We start from the raw sequence: 16783 nt of genomic DNA, 5'->3' as shown, positions 1-16783 counted from the left end.
CACATTGTCACTCTGTGTAAGTGTTAACACCTTGACTCGTGACCATAAAAGTGAAAGTGCAGCGTGAACTCTTACCAAGATCAAAAACAGAGCAGAGGGATAAGAGGAATGCGGGTGGAATTGTTGTAGAGCTACAGGAGATTTTACAAAATTAAAAGCCTTAAGGCAGGTCATCAACGTGGTCTACGAGTAGCCGTAAACCTGTTCTAAGAATACCTCTCCAGTTAAATGCTGTAATTTTTTTTTTGTAGTTAACCCTTTCATGCACCCTGTAACCTGATAACACGAAAAGATGTCCACTGGAGAAACCGCTGTCCCTGAAAAGGTTAATAAATTTAAACAATATATATATATTGCGACTAGTATTTTTTATTTTTTTTTCATCTTCACCATTTTATTATTTGTGGTGAACAAAGACAGATTCTGTTATGCAATACATATCAGCCTATTTGTTTGAATTCACATGCAATTGGGTTGAATTCTGTGGTTTTCTAATTAGTTTTTCTTTCGCATTCTGTTTGATATGCCAGTACAGACCAGCTTTTTGCCAACAAATGATATGGATTTAGATCTTCGGCGCCCAATGTGTCAGATCTATAAATGACGGTGTTTCTATAGGTATTAAAAATGAAGAAGCACATGAAGCTACAGCATTTTCCCAAGATCAAACAGTGCATGTGGGAGAGCGAGAAATGAGCGTGAAGGGAAAATGAGGAGGAAAAACAAATGCCTGAGAGCTAAAGCAAATGAAGGGCTGATAAGAAAAGTATGAACATTTGAAGGAATCCTGGGAAATTTGTGGGTGTGAGCGTGGCTGCAGAGAGCTAAAAATAAATGGAAAGTGGTGTAAGCACTCAGACGGTGGACTACGGGAAATTCATGTCAGGCGAATGATTCGGCAGCAGTGGTAGAGATATGCCAGATCAATTTGATATTTATCAGACTGCTGCTCTGGTGTATATTTGGGGTGGGGGGGGGGGGATACAGTCAAGCAGAACTCTCATGTGTTGATATATTTGAAACCCCTCACTAAAGTCTATGATCTTAATTGAGTGGACCCCTGGGGACATAAGCGCACTGAGTTGAGTTTGTGCAACATTGATTGACTGGACAAATAGCACAACTTATCAAAGTTCTTCAAAGAAAAAAGATGAAAAAAAAATGAAAAAGGGACCAGTCTCGAGAAGAAAAGGAATATACACTGGAACAATTAGTGATCACAACAGATTGTTTGATTAAAGAGTTTACTGTTTGCCGGTAAAAATGAAGAGTACAGATGAGGAAGAAGTTTGACATCTCTTGAATTTTCCACAAGGTCCTGACTGATTTATCGATCTATATATCATTCAACCACGACCCCACCACAAAAATACAGATTGTTTTTTATTTGGTGTAAAGCTTCACAAATATTTAAGAACATATTGTATAACAGTCAAAACAGTGTGGTGTTGGTCCCGTACTTACGGCAGTGAACGAGTACCGTAAAGCTTTTCTTTTTTATTTTAAAATGGCTTACCTTAACTAGAATCCCGCGTCACACTGTAAAATAAAATTTAGTTTTTGCAGTTGTTGCACTTTTCACTGCTGTAAATTATTGTTGCGGCAGAAGCGGCATGCTAAACTTGCGAAAGGCCACACATTACTTGCAGTGAGTCCTATTACTTCTACTTCCATTTCATTTTCTACTTTTTTTAGCAGTTGGCAAATAATTTTCATGCATTACCGCCACGTTGGCCACCGGCGATAACGCACCAATCGTATTTGCCAACTGTCAAAAGGCAACTGGGATTTTGGGTGCTAGTCTGAGCTCTAATTTAAACACCAACTACATGTCGCACCCAAGGAAAAGTCACCAGACCAGCCAAAATATGAAAAAATGTGTGATTTATAGTCCAAAAAATATGGCCATATGTTTATTACTATAAGCACGAAGGGACCAAAAAATAAGCTATTTTATTAATTACATACTTTTTAGATTTATTACTGATCGGAATTTTACTCTCCCAAATATCTGAATCGGCCTGAGCCTCAAAAACATCCATTTTACGGGTCCTAGTTTCCACTTTAATAGTTGAAATCTGGCCGAAATAGAGCAACCTCAGTAACGCCACATAAAGAAATAAAAGGAACGACTATGTGAACCAGAGTGACAATTTGGATCCAAACTGCTGAAATGTGAAGACAATGGATGCTAAACTTGGCTGTTCAACCCCTCAGGGTGTTTTTGCTGCCCTAATATCCAGTCCTCCTCCTCCCTGCCGTGCGTGGCGGGGATTTAATCCTAATCCATGCACACATGCCATCATCAGACATGCTTTTTGGACCAAGGACCAAAGAAAGGTTGCAAGATGGAGTGTGTCAAACTAACCCCCATGTTGCAAGAGTGAGAGGTGGGGGTCTCTGCAAGTGTGCCTGTAGGTGAACTGCATGGAGCAAAGAGATAAAGGGATGCTGGATCCACATGAAGGCACACACTGTGAGTCGAAAAGGCGAACGGGATGAATTGAGGGAGAGTGGATTTGTTCAAACGGTGGTGCGGGTGATGATGACTGACTTAGGAGCAACCCCACAGCAGATTTAGCCGTAATAGTAGCTAGCCGAAGCTCGTTTCTAGCTAGCTGGTAAGGCATAAGTAACACCAAGCTTGCCTCGACTTCAGACGATCCGCGGTAGATGATGGGAGCGACGGCCGTGCCCAGAGACGCCTTTTCCTTGCAAATTTTGCCTCACAAAATGCGATGTGAAACCACTTCAGTCAAGCCTTGTAACTCAGCCCAAGAGATGAAATCACTGTCTGTGGGCCTGAGTCTATAATGAGGCTAATTTTCCCTTGGCATAAACTAGCAAGCTAGCTCTGACCTCCTGAGGACAAAACGTGCAGCCTGCGTGTGTTCCTGCAGTTTAGCTGACCTAGTCTCTCAACATTAGTGTGGTTGGATGCTCCACAACACATGGCGCTGCAGAGAGGGGAGCGGATGACATCGTTGCATTTTGGTCAGGTCCAACTGCTGCTATGATGTCACTCTGGCCTCGAGGCACAACAATGACACACAGGCTTACTCAAACAGACCTGCAATAAATTAAGAAGTCAGAATAACGCATAAGAAGCTACTCCCCTTTATACTCAAGTTGAAAATGGGAAGTTTATGTCTATGTTCTTGCAAGTTATGTGACAATGAGAATTGAAGCTGGACAATTACAGCAGACTGTGGATGGTACCTGTCCATCCCATTTTCACACACTTAAATATGGCATTAGAACATACACCATATTACAAAAAAAGGTATTACGATCTTGTAATTCTTCCGATGAGTGGTTGGAGGGCTTCTTTCAATCATGTTTTATGCATGATGCAACAGAAAAGACGCTTTCACCGGACATTACTCACGAACCTGGTACTACCGCAAAAAATGTCTCGAATACCTCAGACAACATACCAACCTTGGCAGCAAAACCTTTTCACCTGTCACCAAACCACTGAACCTCTCAGCCAATTATGCTGCTACAAACGAAGTACAGTACTTCTTGCCCCTACAATATAATGTGCAGGAATGTTCAATCGATCGTTTACTTAAAGCTCGTCGTAAAACTGTTCCATCATTACCGCTACACCTATTTTTCGGGTCAATTGACACACTTAAGTTGGGGTACTTGAACCTGCGTCCAACATGCAAAATTATCGCGTGAGCAGAAGACAAACATCAAACGTCACTTCCGTGTCCAAGTACACGGCCGGCAGCGACAACATGAGGCACGGCAACTGTATAACAAGGAATGTCTTGAAAACAGTAGTGTTTTGCTCGTTGAACTTGGCTTGCTATGACCAACCATAGGGTGGGGAAAAAAATTGTTATTGTAGGGCCTTCTGATGAAAATGTTAAAAGCAATTGGTTAAATAAACAGTCACGTTGCTAATAATTTAAATTAATTCAGCCAATGCACCTGATTGTGAAGGCCCTGGGCAGATTAGAATGACATGGCAACACATAGAGGCCAAAATCTGATTGGACCAAAAAAAATAAAAAAATCCAACATCCACATACTCACTGAAAGCACTTTGTAGTCGAGTCAAGAGAAATGGTATGAAATGAAGAGAGGCGCTTGTTTGGAATAAATGATTGCAATTTCATGAAACAAATAGAATTCAGGTTGCCGCTTCTAAGAGCGTTCTGCACCAAAGGCCCAGCTGGCCCTGGCTGGCCACCAATACTGGCTAGTACTAGTAATAACTGGATTTAAGGTAAACACTCGTTCATGACTTGCGCCCTTAGACAGGATTAAAGCCCTCACCCCCTCAATGGTTGTGCTTAATACCATGTACAAAGTCGACACTGTTGATGTTTTTATTATCCAGCAATGTCAGTTGTCATACTCGTGGCAACGTCGTATACTATCGCCACAGCAACAGTCCATCCATAAAGATAATTTATCGTCGTAGGAGGGGACACCAACATTCTGTAGCAAGGACAACGAATCAGCAAACATAAAATTATCCACATTGGGTGAGTCGAGCAAGGGAAGGGTTCCACATGAAAAGGATGAGGATATGACAGAGAGAGAGAGAAAGAGAAAGAGAATGAGTCATCAACACAACAGCAGATTTAAGTCCGTCTGCTTCAAAAGTCCCTCAGTTTGTTAAGGATAATCCCCTTTGTGCATGTGTTGCACCAGCACTCCAATACATCCTTGACCGCTTCTGTCGGCCCAATATTCTCAAGCAGTCAGCCATAGATGAGGCTCAACTTTTCAGAACTTGCAATTTGCTCGGGAGTAAATCTTTTTCAAACTTATGTCATATTGATGCGTCATGCTGCTTACCCTCTCTCCTGAGTCACCGGCTACCACCCCACAGCCTCCACCCAGTGGACACATCACTGCTGTCCCACACGCACTTTGTTGATGACTGCTTACTGCTAGGCTCGGACTTGACATGAATGTGGCCTTGGAGAAACTTCCAAATGTTTTTTTTTCTCGGCAGAGGTCAATCAAGCTAACCCCTGCTATGACGTGTCAAGCCCGGAGGAACATCATGCAGAAAGTGGGAGAATTGTTTACCATTGCAGAACTGCAGCAGCGACGTGGTGTCATACAAGCTGCTGTAGCTGGAAAAGCCGTCCTCCATTCTTAGCCGCTGCTCCACTTCCTCTGCTATCCACCGCTTCTCCTCTCTTCTCTCAGTCACTCGCTCTTTCTCCGGTGACTCCCTTTGCCTAGTTTATCTTTTCACTTGGCTCTGCCTCCATTCATTCTGCACGAGTCAGGCTCCCTGGGTGAGTATCCATGGCAACCCATTCACTTGCGTGAACTCCAGTTCCCTCTTCTTCTTTTCTCCACCTTGTGTCACATAGGGGAAAAAAACCCCACTCCAAGAGAAGGCTCTCTCCCTGAAGACTGACTGAACTGGGCTGACAGAAGTTCAAGAGGATTTTTTTTTCTTTCTCCTCCTCCTCCTCCTCTCTGTTCTTCTCGTCTGTCCTCAGCAGCTGTTCGCTCTCGCTGATCTCCAGCAGAAAAACAGCTTTAGGAGCGTCTGAGTGGGCAGAGGCGTTTGCTTCGTGGCTGCACGCTTATGTGTGTGTTTAGATAATGCTAGGGAGAGCCCAGCCTTTCCCACTGTCACACAGGAGAGGCGAGTCAGAGCTCGGGGGGGGCGTGGCTTGTGGGATGGCTCGTCCTCCTTCTGCTTGGTGATTCAGAACAAGGTAGAGCAGATGAGATGGGGAAAAATGAAATTAGATGAGAACGAGGAATTTTAAGCTACTAGGAAGGATGTTACACGGAGGATGAGAGACTGCCGGTAGCAAAGTGGCTTTTTCAACCTTTTTCCCGTGTTGCTGTTGTGTAAAAAAGGCACTGACAAGGCAATTTTTAGCCTTCAGAAGATAGAGACAAAGCTGGAGCAGTAGCAAGTGGTGTGCTGTATTGAAAGCAAGCGTCGCTTTCTGAAAAATATTAAATGTCAACAGTGGTAGTCACCGAAATGTCAGGCTAGATTCAAACTGCAGGTCCAAGTGCCCAACGCCGAATTTAATGCCATAGTATAGAGTCATCCCTCATTTATCGTGGGGGTTATGTTTATTTTTTACAATAATTACATATTATTGTGCCCTTTCTAAAATGCCTCAAAATGGCATCAAAGACAAGTGTAATAAAAAGCACTCTGTAAGACCTCGGTGTCAAGTAACTATGATGAAGTGATACATCTCAACTCAGAGACAAGCTTTGTATGTTGGGGTGGAGTTAAGTTTAGCTTGGGTTGTTAGTGGAAGTTACAGTCTTCGCCAGATATGCAAACATGCACTTGCATGCATGTTTTTTACAAGATGAAATAATCTGTAAGTCATTTAATTTAAAAGGGGAAGTCAAGTCAAACACAAATTACAATCTACCGCATATTCCAATAACATGTTCTATGTGGCCCTGTTTGTCTAAAAATGGGATTCGGATTAATACCGTTTGTGGAACATGAGGTAGGTGGCAAAATCCACGTTTTTATCCATCTCAGAAGACATTTTACCACTGACATCAAAATGCCTAAGGACTCAGGTAACGACCAATCATGGCTTACCTGTTTTTTGAGCTGCCAATATCTCATATCGTTAAACAATTTTAGGATTTCTGTGTAATGACACATTGATTTCATTTCACGCAATGACAGACACATAGAACTTATTAATATCCATCCAGCCATCTAGCCATTATCCAAGCCACTTTATCCTCAAGAGGGTCGTGGGCGTTCTGGAGCTTATCCCAGTTTTCTTCGGGCAATAGGCGGGGGGACACCCTGAATTGGTTGACAGCCAATCCCAGGGCACATACAGACAAACAAACATCCGCGCTCACACTCACACCAAGGGACAATTTAGAGTGTTCAATCAGCCTGCCATGCGTGTTTTTGGAAATGTGGGACGAAACCGGAGTACCGAGAGAAAACCCACGCAGGCACGGGGAGAACATGCAAACTCCACACACGAACCCTGCACCTCTGCACTGTGAGGCCGACACGCTAACCAGTCCACCACCAGGCCGCCACTTATTAATATTGAAAAATATATTCATTCAATATGGCTTTCAACATTGTATCCAAAGGAATGAAGGTGGCAGAATATGTGACCAATCGGGCTTCTGATTGGCCAAAATATGCCGATAGCCGGCAAAAGTGTATTCATGTTGACAGAGAGTGTGAAGAGTGGACTTTTTCTTTGTTGTTGTTTTATTAAATACATGTGTAGACTTGGCCGGCGAGACACAAACGTGATATCATCCACAGTGAAAGCATTGGGAGTCACACGAGGACAGCACAGCAAGGGTATAACTGTACGTCACATTGCACTCAGCAACAGAACCTTCTAGCGGTACATTTCCGGGGTCGCTGCCCGGCCTCAACGAGATTACCATACTGTTGTCTGTCTGTGTCTCTTATCGGCTTTTGCAGATGTCGCGAATACTGAGGAATCCTTAAAACAAGGACAAGAGGTGGGAGGGAAGAGTGAAAGGGAGAGTGAGGAAATAAATGGGATGAGGGGGAGGGGAACACGGAATAGAAGGAATAGAGAAAAAGGGCTTGCGGGGGGAGCAGGATCAAATTAAAAAGTGATCAGGGAGGGAGTTTATTGAGGGGAAAAGGGTTTGAAGTGAGTGTTTCCTAATTCAGACAGGGGGTTGCATGTGCACAAAAGAGGGGGCACTGCATTATTTATAATTCACGCTTGCTTGGAAGAGTAATCAAGTAAACAGTGTTGATGGCCTATATTCACACTTACGCTATCTTGCGAGACACTGTTGATAAATTACATAAAAAGAAAAGTTAGAGTTAAAATTCGAGGAAGCGTGGCTACACTTGAATAATCTTGCATGGAGTAACAACAGCCACGTTGCAAAAACACCTTACACCATGACTGTTCAAAAATGACTTCACTGCGCTTGTCTTTTAAATGTGTATTACTGGATATTCACTGAACACAGACTGTGCTCTGTTTGATGACCATTCTTTTCTATAGCCCCAGGAAGATGGTCTTGCCTGACTTTATCATGATATAATTTTTTTTCACCAAAAAAAAACAAAACAAACAAAAAAAAAAACTTTAACCCCCAACCACAATCAGACAACAGTCTGATCAGTCATAATTCACTATTACAGGGCTGCCAAACTAGTGAAAACATATATTAGTCGTAGAATTGCATTAATTGCTATGACTATACTAACTTCACTAAAATTATGTAATTGCACTGAACAAATTAATATTAATGGTTCAAAGAGTTAATCAATAAAAAAAATTATAATAAAAGCCTTTTCATGTGAAGACATAGGCCTACTTTCAAGGACCGAAATAAACACAAAATGCTAAAATGTCACTCAACAGTAGCTACGCTTCACTGACCCATTTCCGTTTGGCATGTTCCAACAAATTTTATGAAACTGATAGTTCAACACAGTGCTGTTTGGTGGTGTTTGTTATTCTATGATGGATAAAGCACTCAGCAGGAGACTCGAGGTGCGTTCAATGCCCGCTCACAGTGTAGGACATCTTAACAATATACAATATACGGAAAATGTAACAACACCGACAACTACTAGTAGTAAAACAATGTGGGCTTTCTAACAATACTGTATTGAATATAAACCAAATATTAAACCTTTTTTTCAGGCCCAAGCATTTAAAACAAACTAAAATATAAACGTATTCTTACAAACAACTGACAGTTTTTAGAAATACCGAAGAGAGCATTTCATCGACATTATGAGTTTTACCATGAAGAAAATTTGGCAAGCTATACAGCGATGAGGCACGGTGTCTACAGTCCCAGAGCCAATCAGGATGCAGAACAAAATGTACTGTCAAAAAAAAAAAAAATCCGTGAAACAGCCAATCCATGAAAGATGTCCCGTTTTATCACGAGGGATTACTGTACTCGTGATGAAACTAATTGTTAAATGAACACCTCTTTTAAAAGCGTTCATCAATTTTTAATCAAGAATTTGGGATATAACCTTTGTTTTGATTCTCTCTCTTTTTTTTTTTTTTTAAACAAGTGGAACTAGGCTAGCTGGTCGGTGTATTATTACACAATGTCATCTAGACTAGCAAAAACAGATCTAGTCAGCTGTGCAGCAGAGAGGATTATAGGGGGGAAACAAGGCATTGTTTGTGTGTTGTTGCATTTCGGGGTGGGAATTCAGATAGAGGGTTACATTCGGGAAGCCACATGAAGCAAAACAGGATTAAACCTTGACTGTTACAACATTTGTGCATCAATAGACAAAAGTAGCTACGACAAAAATAGCATCAAGAATTATTTCAGATAAAACATGCTTTTTAGCCAGTAGGTAGGCAATCACCTCTCGTGTTTGGATTCAGATTCATGAATTTAATGCGTCAAACAGAACCGTGCAAACATGCCATTGGGTTTTGTTGTGCGAGCTACGTTTTGTCGAAAGAGGCTCAGATTATTGTAAATCTCTTTCTGGCGCACATTTGGGATCAGGATAAGCATCTGATCTACTCCCCCGCCACCGACAGCACCACCCTTGCTTGTTCCCCAACCCACACTAACAACACAGTGGGTGGCAGGTGGTGGGACAACGACTGCTCCAGGCCCTCCGCTCCAAAGGTCTCCCATCCCTACTGTTTCCCCTATAGCTCTCTCTCTCTCTCTCTCTCTCTCCCTCTCGCGCTCTTTCTAAAACAACAAAAAAAAAAAACACACACACACACACACACACACACACACACACACACACACACACACACACACACACACACACACACACACGATTAGAAAATAAACAAAGTGTGCGATGATATCCCACCCCTAGTAACAAATAATGGAAGTGCCTCACCCTCATGTGTAATAAACACACGAGAAGAAGAGCGTCCAACTCCATTCATGTTGAATTCTATGGAACACAAGAGCCATTTGAGACCTTTGCTGGACCAGCAGACTTTCTTGCGTTATCAATCAGTGTATCTCTGCTTCTGCTTGACTCAGCACAGACATCACAAACCCCCATCAACCGAGTGTTATGGATACAAACAACAACAGTGAGGAAAAAGACAGAAGTCAAATTTCTCTAAATGACGGTGTACAATCCAAATACATTTGATTGGAATCAAATCTTAACTAAATTATGTTCACTTGTGGCAATGATGAATTACAGTACGGTACACGGAATAAACCATTAAAGCATTCGATGAATTATTGGGCCATTTTTCACAAGTCTAAAGTTCAGTATGAATCCCACTCGGCCTACAACTATGCAATATTTTTCAATTCAAGTATTCTATAGGTGAATCTATAGAATAATATTGAAGCGAGTAATCGGATAAAAATGTATTTTGCATTGTATCAGAGCTATAACATAGGTAGAACGTAGCTGTATTTCAGGAAATGCCAGGACAGAAGTGAGATGTTTGGCACTCACTTCTCCCGCCCTATCGGTGTGGCGAAAGTGTTATGTTCAATAACATTCTATTAATGGACTCGTATACTGTGACAAGCAAAAGCCCTTTTTGCGCTGCCCTTCTTATTGCGTCTTACAGTCTTGCTTACGGTTGCTGTCCTGTGTGAAAGCAATGATACGGAATTGGATTGTGGGAATCATAGTGTGAAGATGCACTTTCAGCTGTTTAATCGTCAAAGAAAGTCACAACTACAAAATGAGAACACTCGGAGGGAGCTGCTGTAAATCACAACACACACACACAGACATCAGCTGCATGAATGTGCGCACAGAAATGGCAAGAGTATTGTCTGAAAGACATCAAATGAATACCGACTCTATTACAGTATTACTATTAGAACAATAATAAGAGAATTACATTTTGCAACTAATAATAGTGTGAAGTAGAGGAAAGACATTTCAGTGACTGCAAATGCATGAGTAATGAAAATAAATATTTAGATGGTGTCAGCTCCCAGGAGGCTACTGAAGGCCACAATCAAATTGGGCAGATTTTTCATTTCTTTTCTTTCTCAAGAAAAAAAAAACTGCTGACGTTCTTTAAATTCCACAGACGATCAATCAGTCTGCCAGTGGGCTGGGATTAAACACAACCAAATCTAGAACGAAGGCGGGAACAAGGTCAATCCTCTGGGTGATCCAACCACCATCTGCGTGCTGTCCTGGTTATTGGGTTGGTTTACACCATGAATTAATCTGACCTGGTGCCTCCGTGATTCACATTTGGACAAAGCCTGTGAGACAACTGTGTGATCAGGTGCTAAAGTTTGCAATGGGGTAGGCCGATTTTTTTTTTATCTGCCTCCATTATACAGAGCACGCCCCTGCTAACGTGAACTACTTCCACGAACAACATGGCTGCAAACAGAATGGAGCTAGTTTACAAAACCACAAGTCAGTATTTAGCAACATTGTCACGATATTTAGCAACTTTTTGGACCCCCCTCCCCCAAAAAGCGACTGACGATTAATCTCTGCAAAGAAAGATAACATGAGTGGAATCATTTTTACATTGTTTTCTGTGTAGCAAGAATGAAGCACAGTGGAAGGCAGTCGTTGGGTCAATCACACTGTACATTTTCAAAGGTACCAATTTATATGCTGCAAAGGCAGTGATTTATGGACATGTTGGAAATTGGAAACTTGACCTGAAGTATGTGCTTCCAAGCCACAAATATTTTGCAGAAGTCCCCTTGCCATACCTGCACAACTTAACATGAGCTGGTAGGGATACATTTGAGGCTGAAACAAGTCCTCGAGTGATTCGAGTACTTCAGTTCAAAAAAATATTCGAGGCATTTCTTTTCTGCCTTGGCTACCCGCTTATTTAGTGGAGACTCTCAGCAAAAGAGGTCAAGCCAACCAAAGCAACAACTGTTCATGGTATGCTTGGTCATCTACACAATAAACCTTACCAAGTAATATGTGGACATCAATGCCTTGGAGCAGCTTTATTTTCAGGTTGTTGCTAGCAGTTTATCGCCGCATGATGGCTAACGTCGTCTTAGCACGTATTCCCAACTTTAGTTGGGGCTACTTTAAACTGCCATTACAAACTGTTGCCACTGACATCGACTACACAACGTCGTCCTGAAATCGAGTTCAATTGCTATTTAAAGGACACACACACGCACACGCACACAAAGAAAAAATGTGTGTGTGTGTATATATATATATATATATATATATATGTATATATATATATACATACAGGTATATATACAGGTATATATACATACACACACACACACACACACACACACACACATTCAAAAAAAATCTAATTACCAGTAGTTACGCTGACATTTCGTATTATATGCGACCTTTTGGCAGCGTTTAGCAGTGACTGCAGCGTTAGCGGCGAACAGCTAGCCACGACGCAAGAGCCATATAGGCTGGCAAGCACGATGCAAATACGCAAATATGCAATACAATTTTCAGTAGGATATCCGAATACCAAAATATTCGACAGCTGCAGCCCTATGCTATGTTGTTCCGAGCCATAACTGGCCAACAGCGCATATAAAACACAGTTCAATGGCTCATTTTGTGGTGTTCAAAAATAAAAATTGTGAAAAATTCAAAATGTTACTTTTTTGTACATGTTTTGACAAAAGGGACATTTTTCCCACCTGTGGCAGACAGCAAGACTAAATGTGAATCAAAGTCATAGAAGCGAGTGAACACAAAGGACATCTATGTAGTACAGGTACGGGTACATCGATTTCTCAGACTGCAATCTACAAACCACAACTTGGACTCTGAAGATTGGCACAATTCTGGACCATGCCTATGCAAAAAAAAAACAAAAACAAAAAACAAAGAAAAAAGAAGTGTTTCGTCGCAGGGATACGGATAGATTTTGATCTGTGGTGTTTTACTGTATGGACCCACACACACAAGTATATGTTGGAGAGTACAAGACTGCGCTCTCTCAAGCAGTAACAACATTAATCACATCTGACTTGGCGGCTGAGACATCCATGTTCACCCTCCCCCTATTTCCTGAACAACCTTTTTTCTCCTCTCTGCAAAAGCTGAAACAGACGTCCTCACACAGCACAAGCTGTCTATTGCTTTCCTTTTACTTCTTTTTGTGTTATAAATAGTTTCTAGAAAATGGTTTGATTTTGTGCACCCTGCCCTGTTTCTCCTCCTCTTGATCCTTTCGATTTCAGAGCAAGTCAAACCTTAAATCAATAAAGCCCAAAATAAGATGCTAAGGAAACCGTTCATCTCCTCCTCTGCAGCCTATGCACACACATTTCATCCAGTTTGTTGGCAGGAGGAAGTATTTCAGCTTTCCCAAACGTTCTTGGCTTATGACAAAAGAGGGCATTCTCAGTTACTGCTGCATATTTACAATTTGCTTATACAGTACAATGAAGTGCATGAACTGTCCATTTACATGGAAAACCTGAAAAACTGTGAGCAAATGTCCATGTGCACCCTTTCAGCAAGTAGCTTCTGTTATCTTCATTATTGCATGTCAAGTAAATACAAGTACTCTTTACCCCTACAGTACCTTAATATGCCTCACAACTGTACAAAAATCTGAATTGCATCCCCCAAAAAAGTTTCCTTCACTGTAATAAAACGTCAAACTACACACACACACACGCGCGCACGCACGCACGCACACGCACACACACACACACACACACACACACACACACACACACACACACACGCGCGCGCGCGCACAAAAGGGGAGAATATTGAGAAAAACTAAGATATTCGGATTCTGCATCCGAAGCTGTCCTAGAAAATGTTGTTGGCTTCTTTGTTTACACATTTTTTATGCAAACCAGCCCTAGTATTTCATATTTAGGATCTCTGTACATAAACATTGAATCCAATAAACGTCCACTCACAGGCATATGACTCCGTGTATGACAAACTAAAGCAAATACTCTTTCAAACTTTCACAGGTAAATTCTTCAGCCTGACCTAGGGCTTACCTTTTCTACTCCAGGTACGTCATCAACTGTATTTGTAATGACCCCAACTCTTTCTTGCATCAAGTTGTCTCGTGCTTAAAAGAAACCCTTCCTCGCACTGCCCAATCACACAGAAGCTGGACTCACAGTGCCATCTTCAGGAATACTAGTGAACTGCTCTTGAAACTCCAAACACGGTTAACGTGACCTGCACTCTGACGTCATAACGTATATGAACCGGTATGTATACTGTTGTCCCAGTTATAATCGTATACATTATTTTTAAAAGTATGTATTTAACTTCTTTTAGATAGAAGCATTTCCAAGCGCAATTTTCAAGTTTTACCAGCATGGCAACAGCTGAAACAAAGGTATAAATTTTTTTTTGCGCGCGCACACAAATGCAATCATATAAATAGGCCTCCACTCAAATGCCTTACTGCTTGAGTAAATAAAATAAAAGACAAATTGAGGAAATGAGATGGTTGAATGGATAAATCGATCGATCGATAGATAAACAAGAGTACACAGATAGACAGAATGAGTTTCATAGCTTTTGTACAAAGAACAAGGTGGGGGAAAGAGATGGATGGGCTAATAGTGAAAAATGGCAACAGATGGAATCATGAGTGAAAGCCTAAGTAAAAGGCTGAGAGAAAATATAAGCCATAAGGGGAATGTTACTGTGCCCTAATGACTGTTGGTGTTAATCTGTCAGCCAGGGCATAAAGGGACTTAGTTCTCCTTCTCAACTTGGCTGCTCTTTGCAGAGATTTAGCCTACCTTCTCTCATGGTCAGCTGAGAAACACACAAGAAATCACTTGCAAGTGCAAGCCAACTTTTCTCACATCTCTTCTAATCAGATAGTATAGGAGCTGCCAAGACACGCATAAGTCTTCCTCACGTTTTAGTGAGACTGACAGCGTATAATCAACTTTTGGAGATAAGTGGAAAGTCCATCTCCATAAGGGAAATGCCTCCAAGTGTCCATATAAGGGCCCAAACCAAACCAGCTGAATACTTGCTGGGTGTAATGTCCCAGTGGGGACATGTGCCAAAAACAGAGTGGGCCAAAGAGTAGCCCCTCCCTTCTCCCCTTCAAACACACACAATAGTTGAAAACGCACACTTGCAAAAGTCAAAACAGATAGGCACTTCATCTTTCACTCACACACTTCCATAAAGACGTAGGCTGACTTACCCAGCGGAAGACCCTCGCAGTCAGACATGGCCGCAGACAGCACCACTAGTGCCTGCTGTGGCCTTTAACTTTTAAGATATCCTCTCAACTATTCCACTGTGTCCCACACTCTGTTTTAACTTTGTAACTATACTTCAGTCCCCCTTCACTCTCCTTCCTTTCTCTCTTGACTCCCTGCACAGTATCAGCAGTGGCCTAAGCATGTGTCAATCAAATAGCTCATTCTATCCTATTGGGCAGTAAATGTGTAACCAACAGCCCCTCTCTTGGGATACTGTTTCCTTCAGATATGACAGGCCTTTCATGATATCGCTTGCACCATTCAAATAAAATGCAGCACGCATTTCCTCACTAGATCCCTGATTATATATTAGGTCAGTTCATGTGGTTCTATTTATTTTCAATTTGGGCCATAATTGGCCAAAACCTGGCATAACTGTGCTCCACAAAGCCCAAGTTGTAGTAACTGGAATTTCCTGTGAAGGGCGCTAGAACCTAATAAGCAGCTCCAGATTTCTCGGTTGTTTCCACTTCTCTCCAATGGCCTATATAACAGCAAAATAGCCAAGCCAAGTCATATTTGAACAAAGAATCTTGATGATGTGTTTTGTATCCAATAAACCAACCATCGGTCCACAAAAGAGCCATTTGTATACCATGACTGCACGCCTAGAAATAAAATGACTATGAGGAGAATGCTACCTGATACTGTTCGAAACAAATAAATACTAGTTGAGCAAAATAAGAATGCAGAAAGAAATCTGAACAAAACAATCATAACAGATTGTTTTTTTTTTTCTTATCAATTAACCAGAGGTCATAAGTTTCATGTCTATACGAGGCGCATGCACGTCAAGAAAATGAAAAGGCAATGAGTATGTAAGACGGACCACGTCTAAAGAGCGGCATCGGTAGTCTAATGCGATTTGTTGAATTTGTCGAATGCTAGCTAGTGCTGAATAACATGAGATGTAACATGGTTTTTGTTTTCCTTTTTCTCATTATGAGTACATGTGAGTTGTTAAAAGAGTAAAATGTTCTTCAAAACTCCATTCAGTGGTTCTTGAGGGACTCAGTTGGCTCACTGTCACTTGACTATGAGGATTATGTCAAGAGGGAAAAGTGCAGCATGTGACTGGGGAGGGATGTCCGAGGAATACGGCAGTGTCACAGAGGTTAGGTTTTAAGTGTCGGCACACAATGCTAATCTAGGCCTACAACACCAGAGAAGAAGTGCGTAGAAGAAGTGCGTGGGGAGGTATTATCTGTGCACCAGACTTACCCCTACCTCCCCCAGTCCCAAACCTGGATGTAACACAGCACCCTAGCACTGTTTGATCTGCTGCTCTTGTTTGCAGAAGAGCTGGAGGGTCTTTCCAAACATAACCCCAACCTTCACCCTGCTAGGACCTCTCGACCCTTTTGCCTGCATGGCAAACAGACAATCTGCCAGTGTGTCTATCCAAGTCATTAAATTTGGCTCAATTAATATTCAATCATTCAAACAGAGGGCCCATATTACAGCTAACCCCCATTCATTGTAGGTTCCATCGCAACCCGTTATAGGTCAAAATCCATGAAAGAGACATATCATGTTGTTATTTTTATAGTAGTAATATACAGTTATTTTTAGTTTTGTTTATGATTTCAATTGGAATAATATTTGTGCCACGACTGAT

At 41.6% G+C, this 16783-nt stretch overlaps 1 protein-coding gene across 8 annotated transcripts in view; it reads right to left on the bottom strand.

The window, feature by feature from the left end:
- Positions 1–15351, bottom strand: part of eml1 (EMAP like 1) — a 42575-nt gene extending 27224 nt beyond the window's left edge. For 2 of the 8 annotated variants that reach the window (XM_019887191.1, XM_019887189.1), the window contains exon 1: positions 5056–5608. In XM_019887191.1, the coding sequence (XP_019742750.1) occupies positions 5056–5122 (67 nt within the window). In that variant the 5' untranslated portion in view covers positions 5123–5608. Of the gene's footprint in view, positions 1–5055; positions 5610–15104 lie in introns of those variants that run through there. The other 6 variants (XM_019887193.1, XM_019887194.1, XM_019887192.1 and 3 more) reach the window with 5 other exon arrangements.
- Between the last annotated feature and the right edge of the window lie 1432 nt (positions 15352–16783).

Source organism: Hippocampus comes, unplaced genomic scaffold (genome assembly GCF_001891065.2).
Source record: "Hippocampus comes isolate QL1 unplaced genomic scaffold, H_comes_QL1_v1.1 scaffold176, whole genome shotgun sequence".
In the NCBI taxonomy this organism is placed as follows: Eukaryota; Metazoa; Chordata; class Actinopteri; order Syngnathiformes; family Syngnathidae; genus Hippocampus; species Hippocampus comes.
This window is presented reverse-complemented; position numbering and strand designations above follow the sequence as displayed.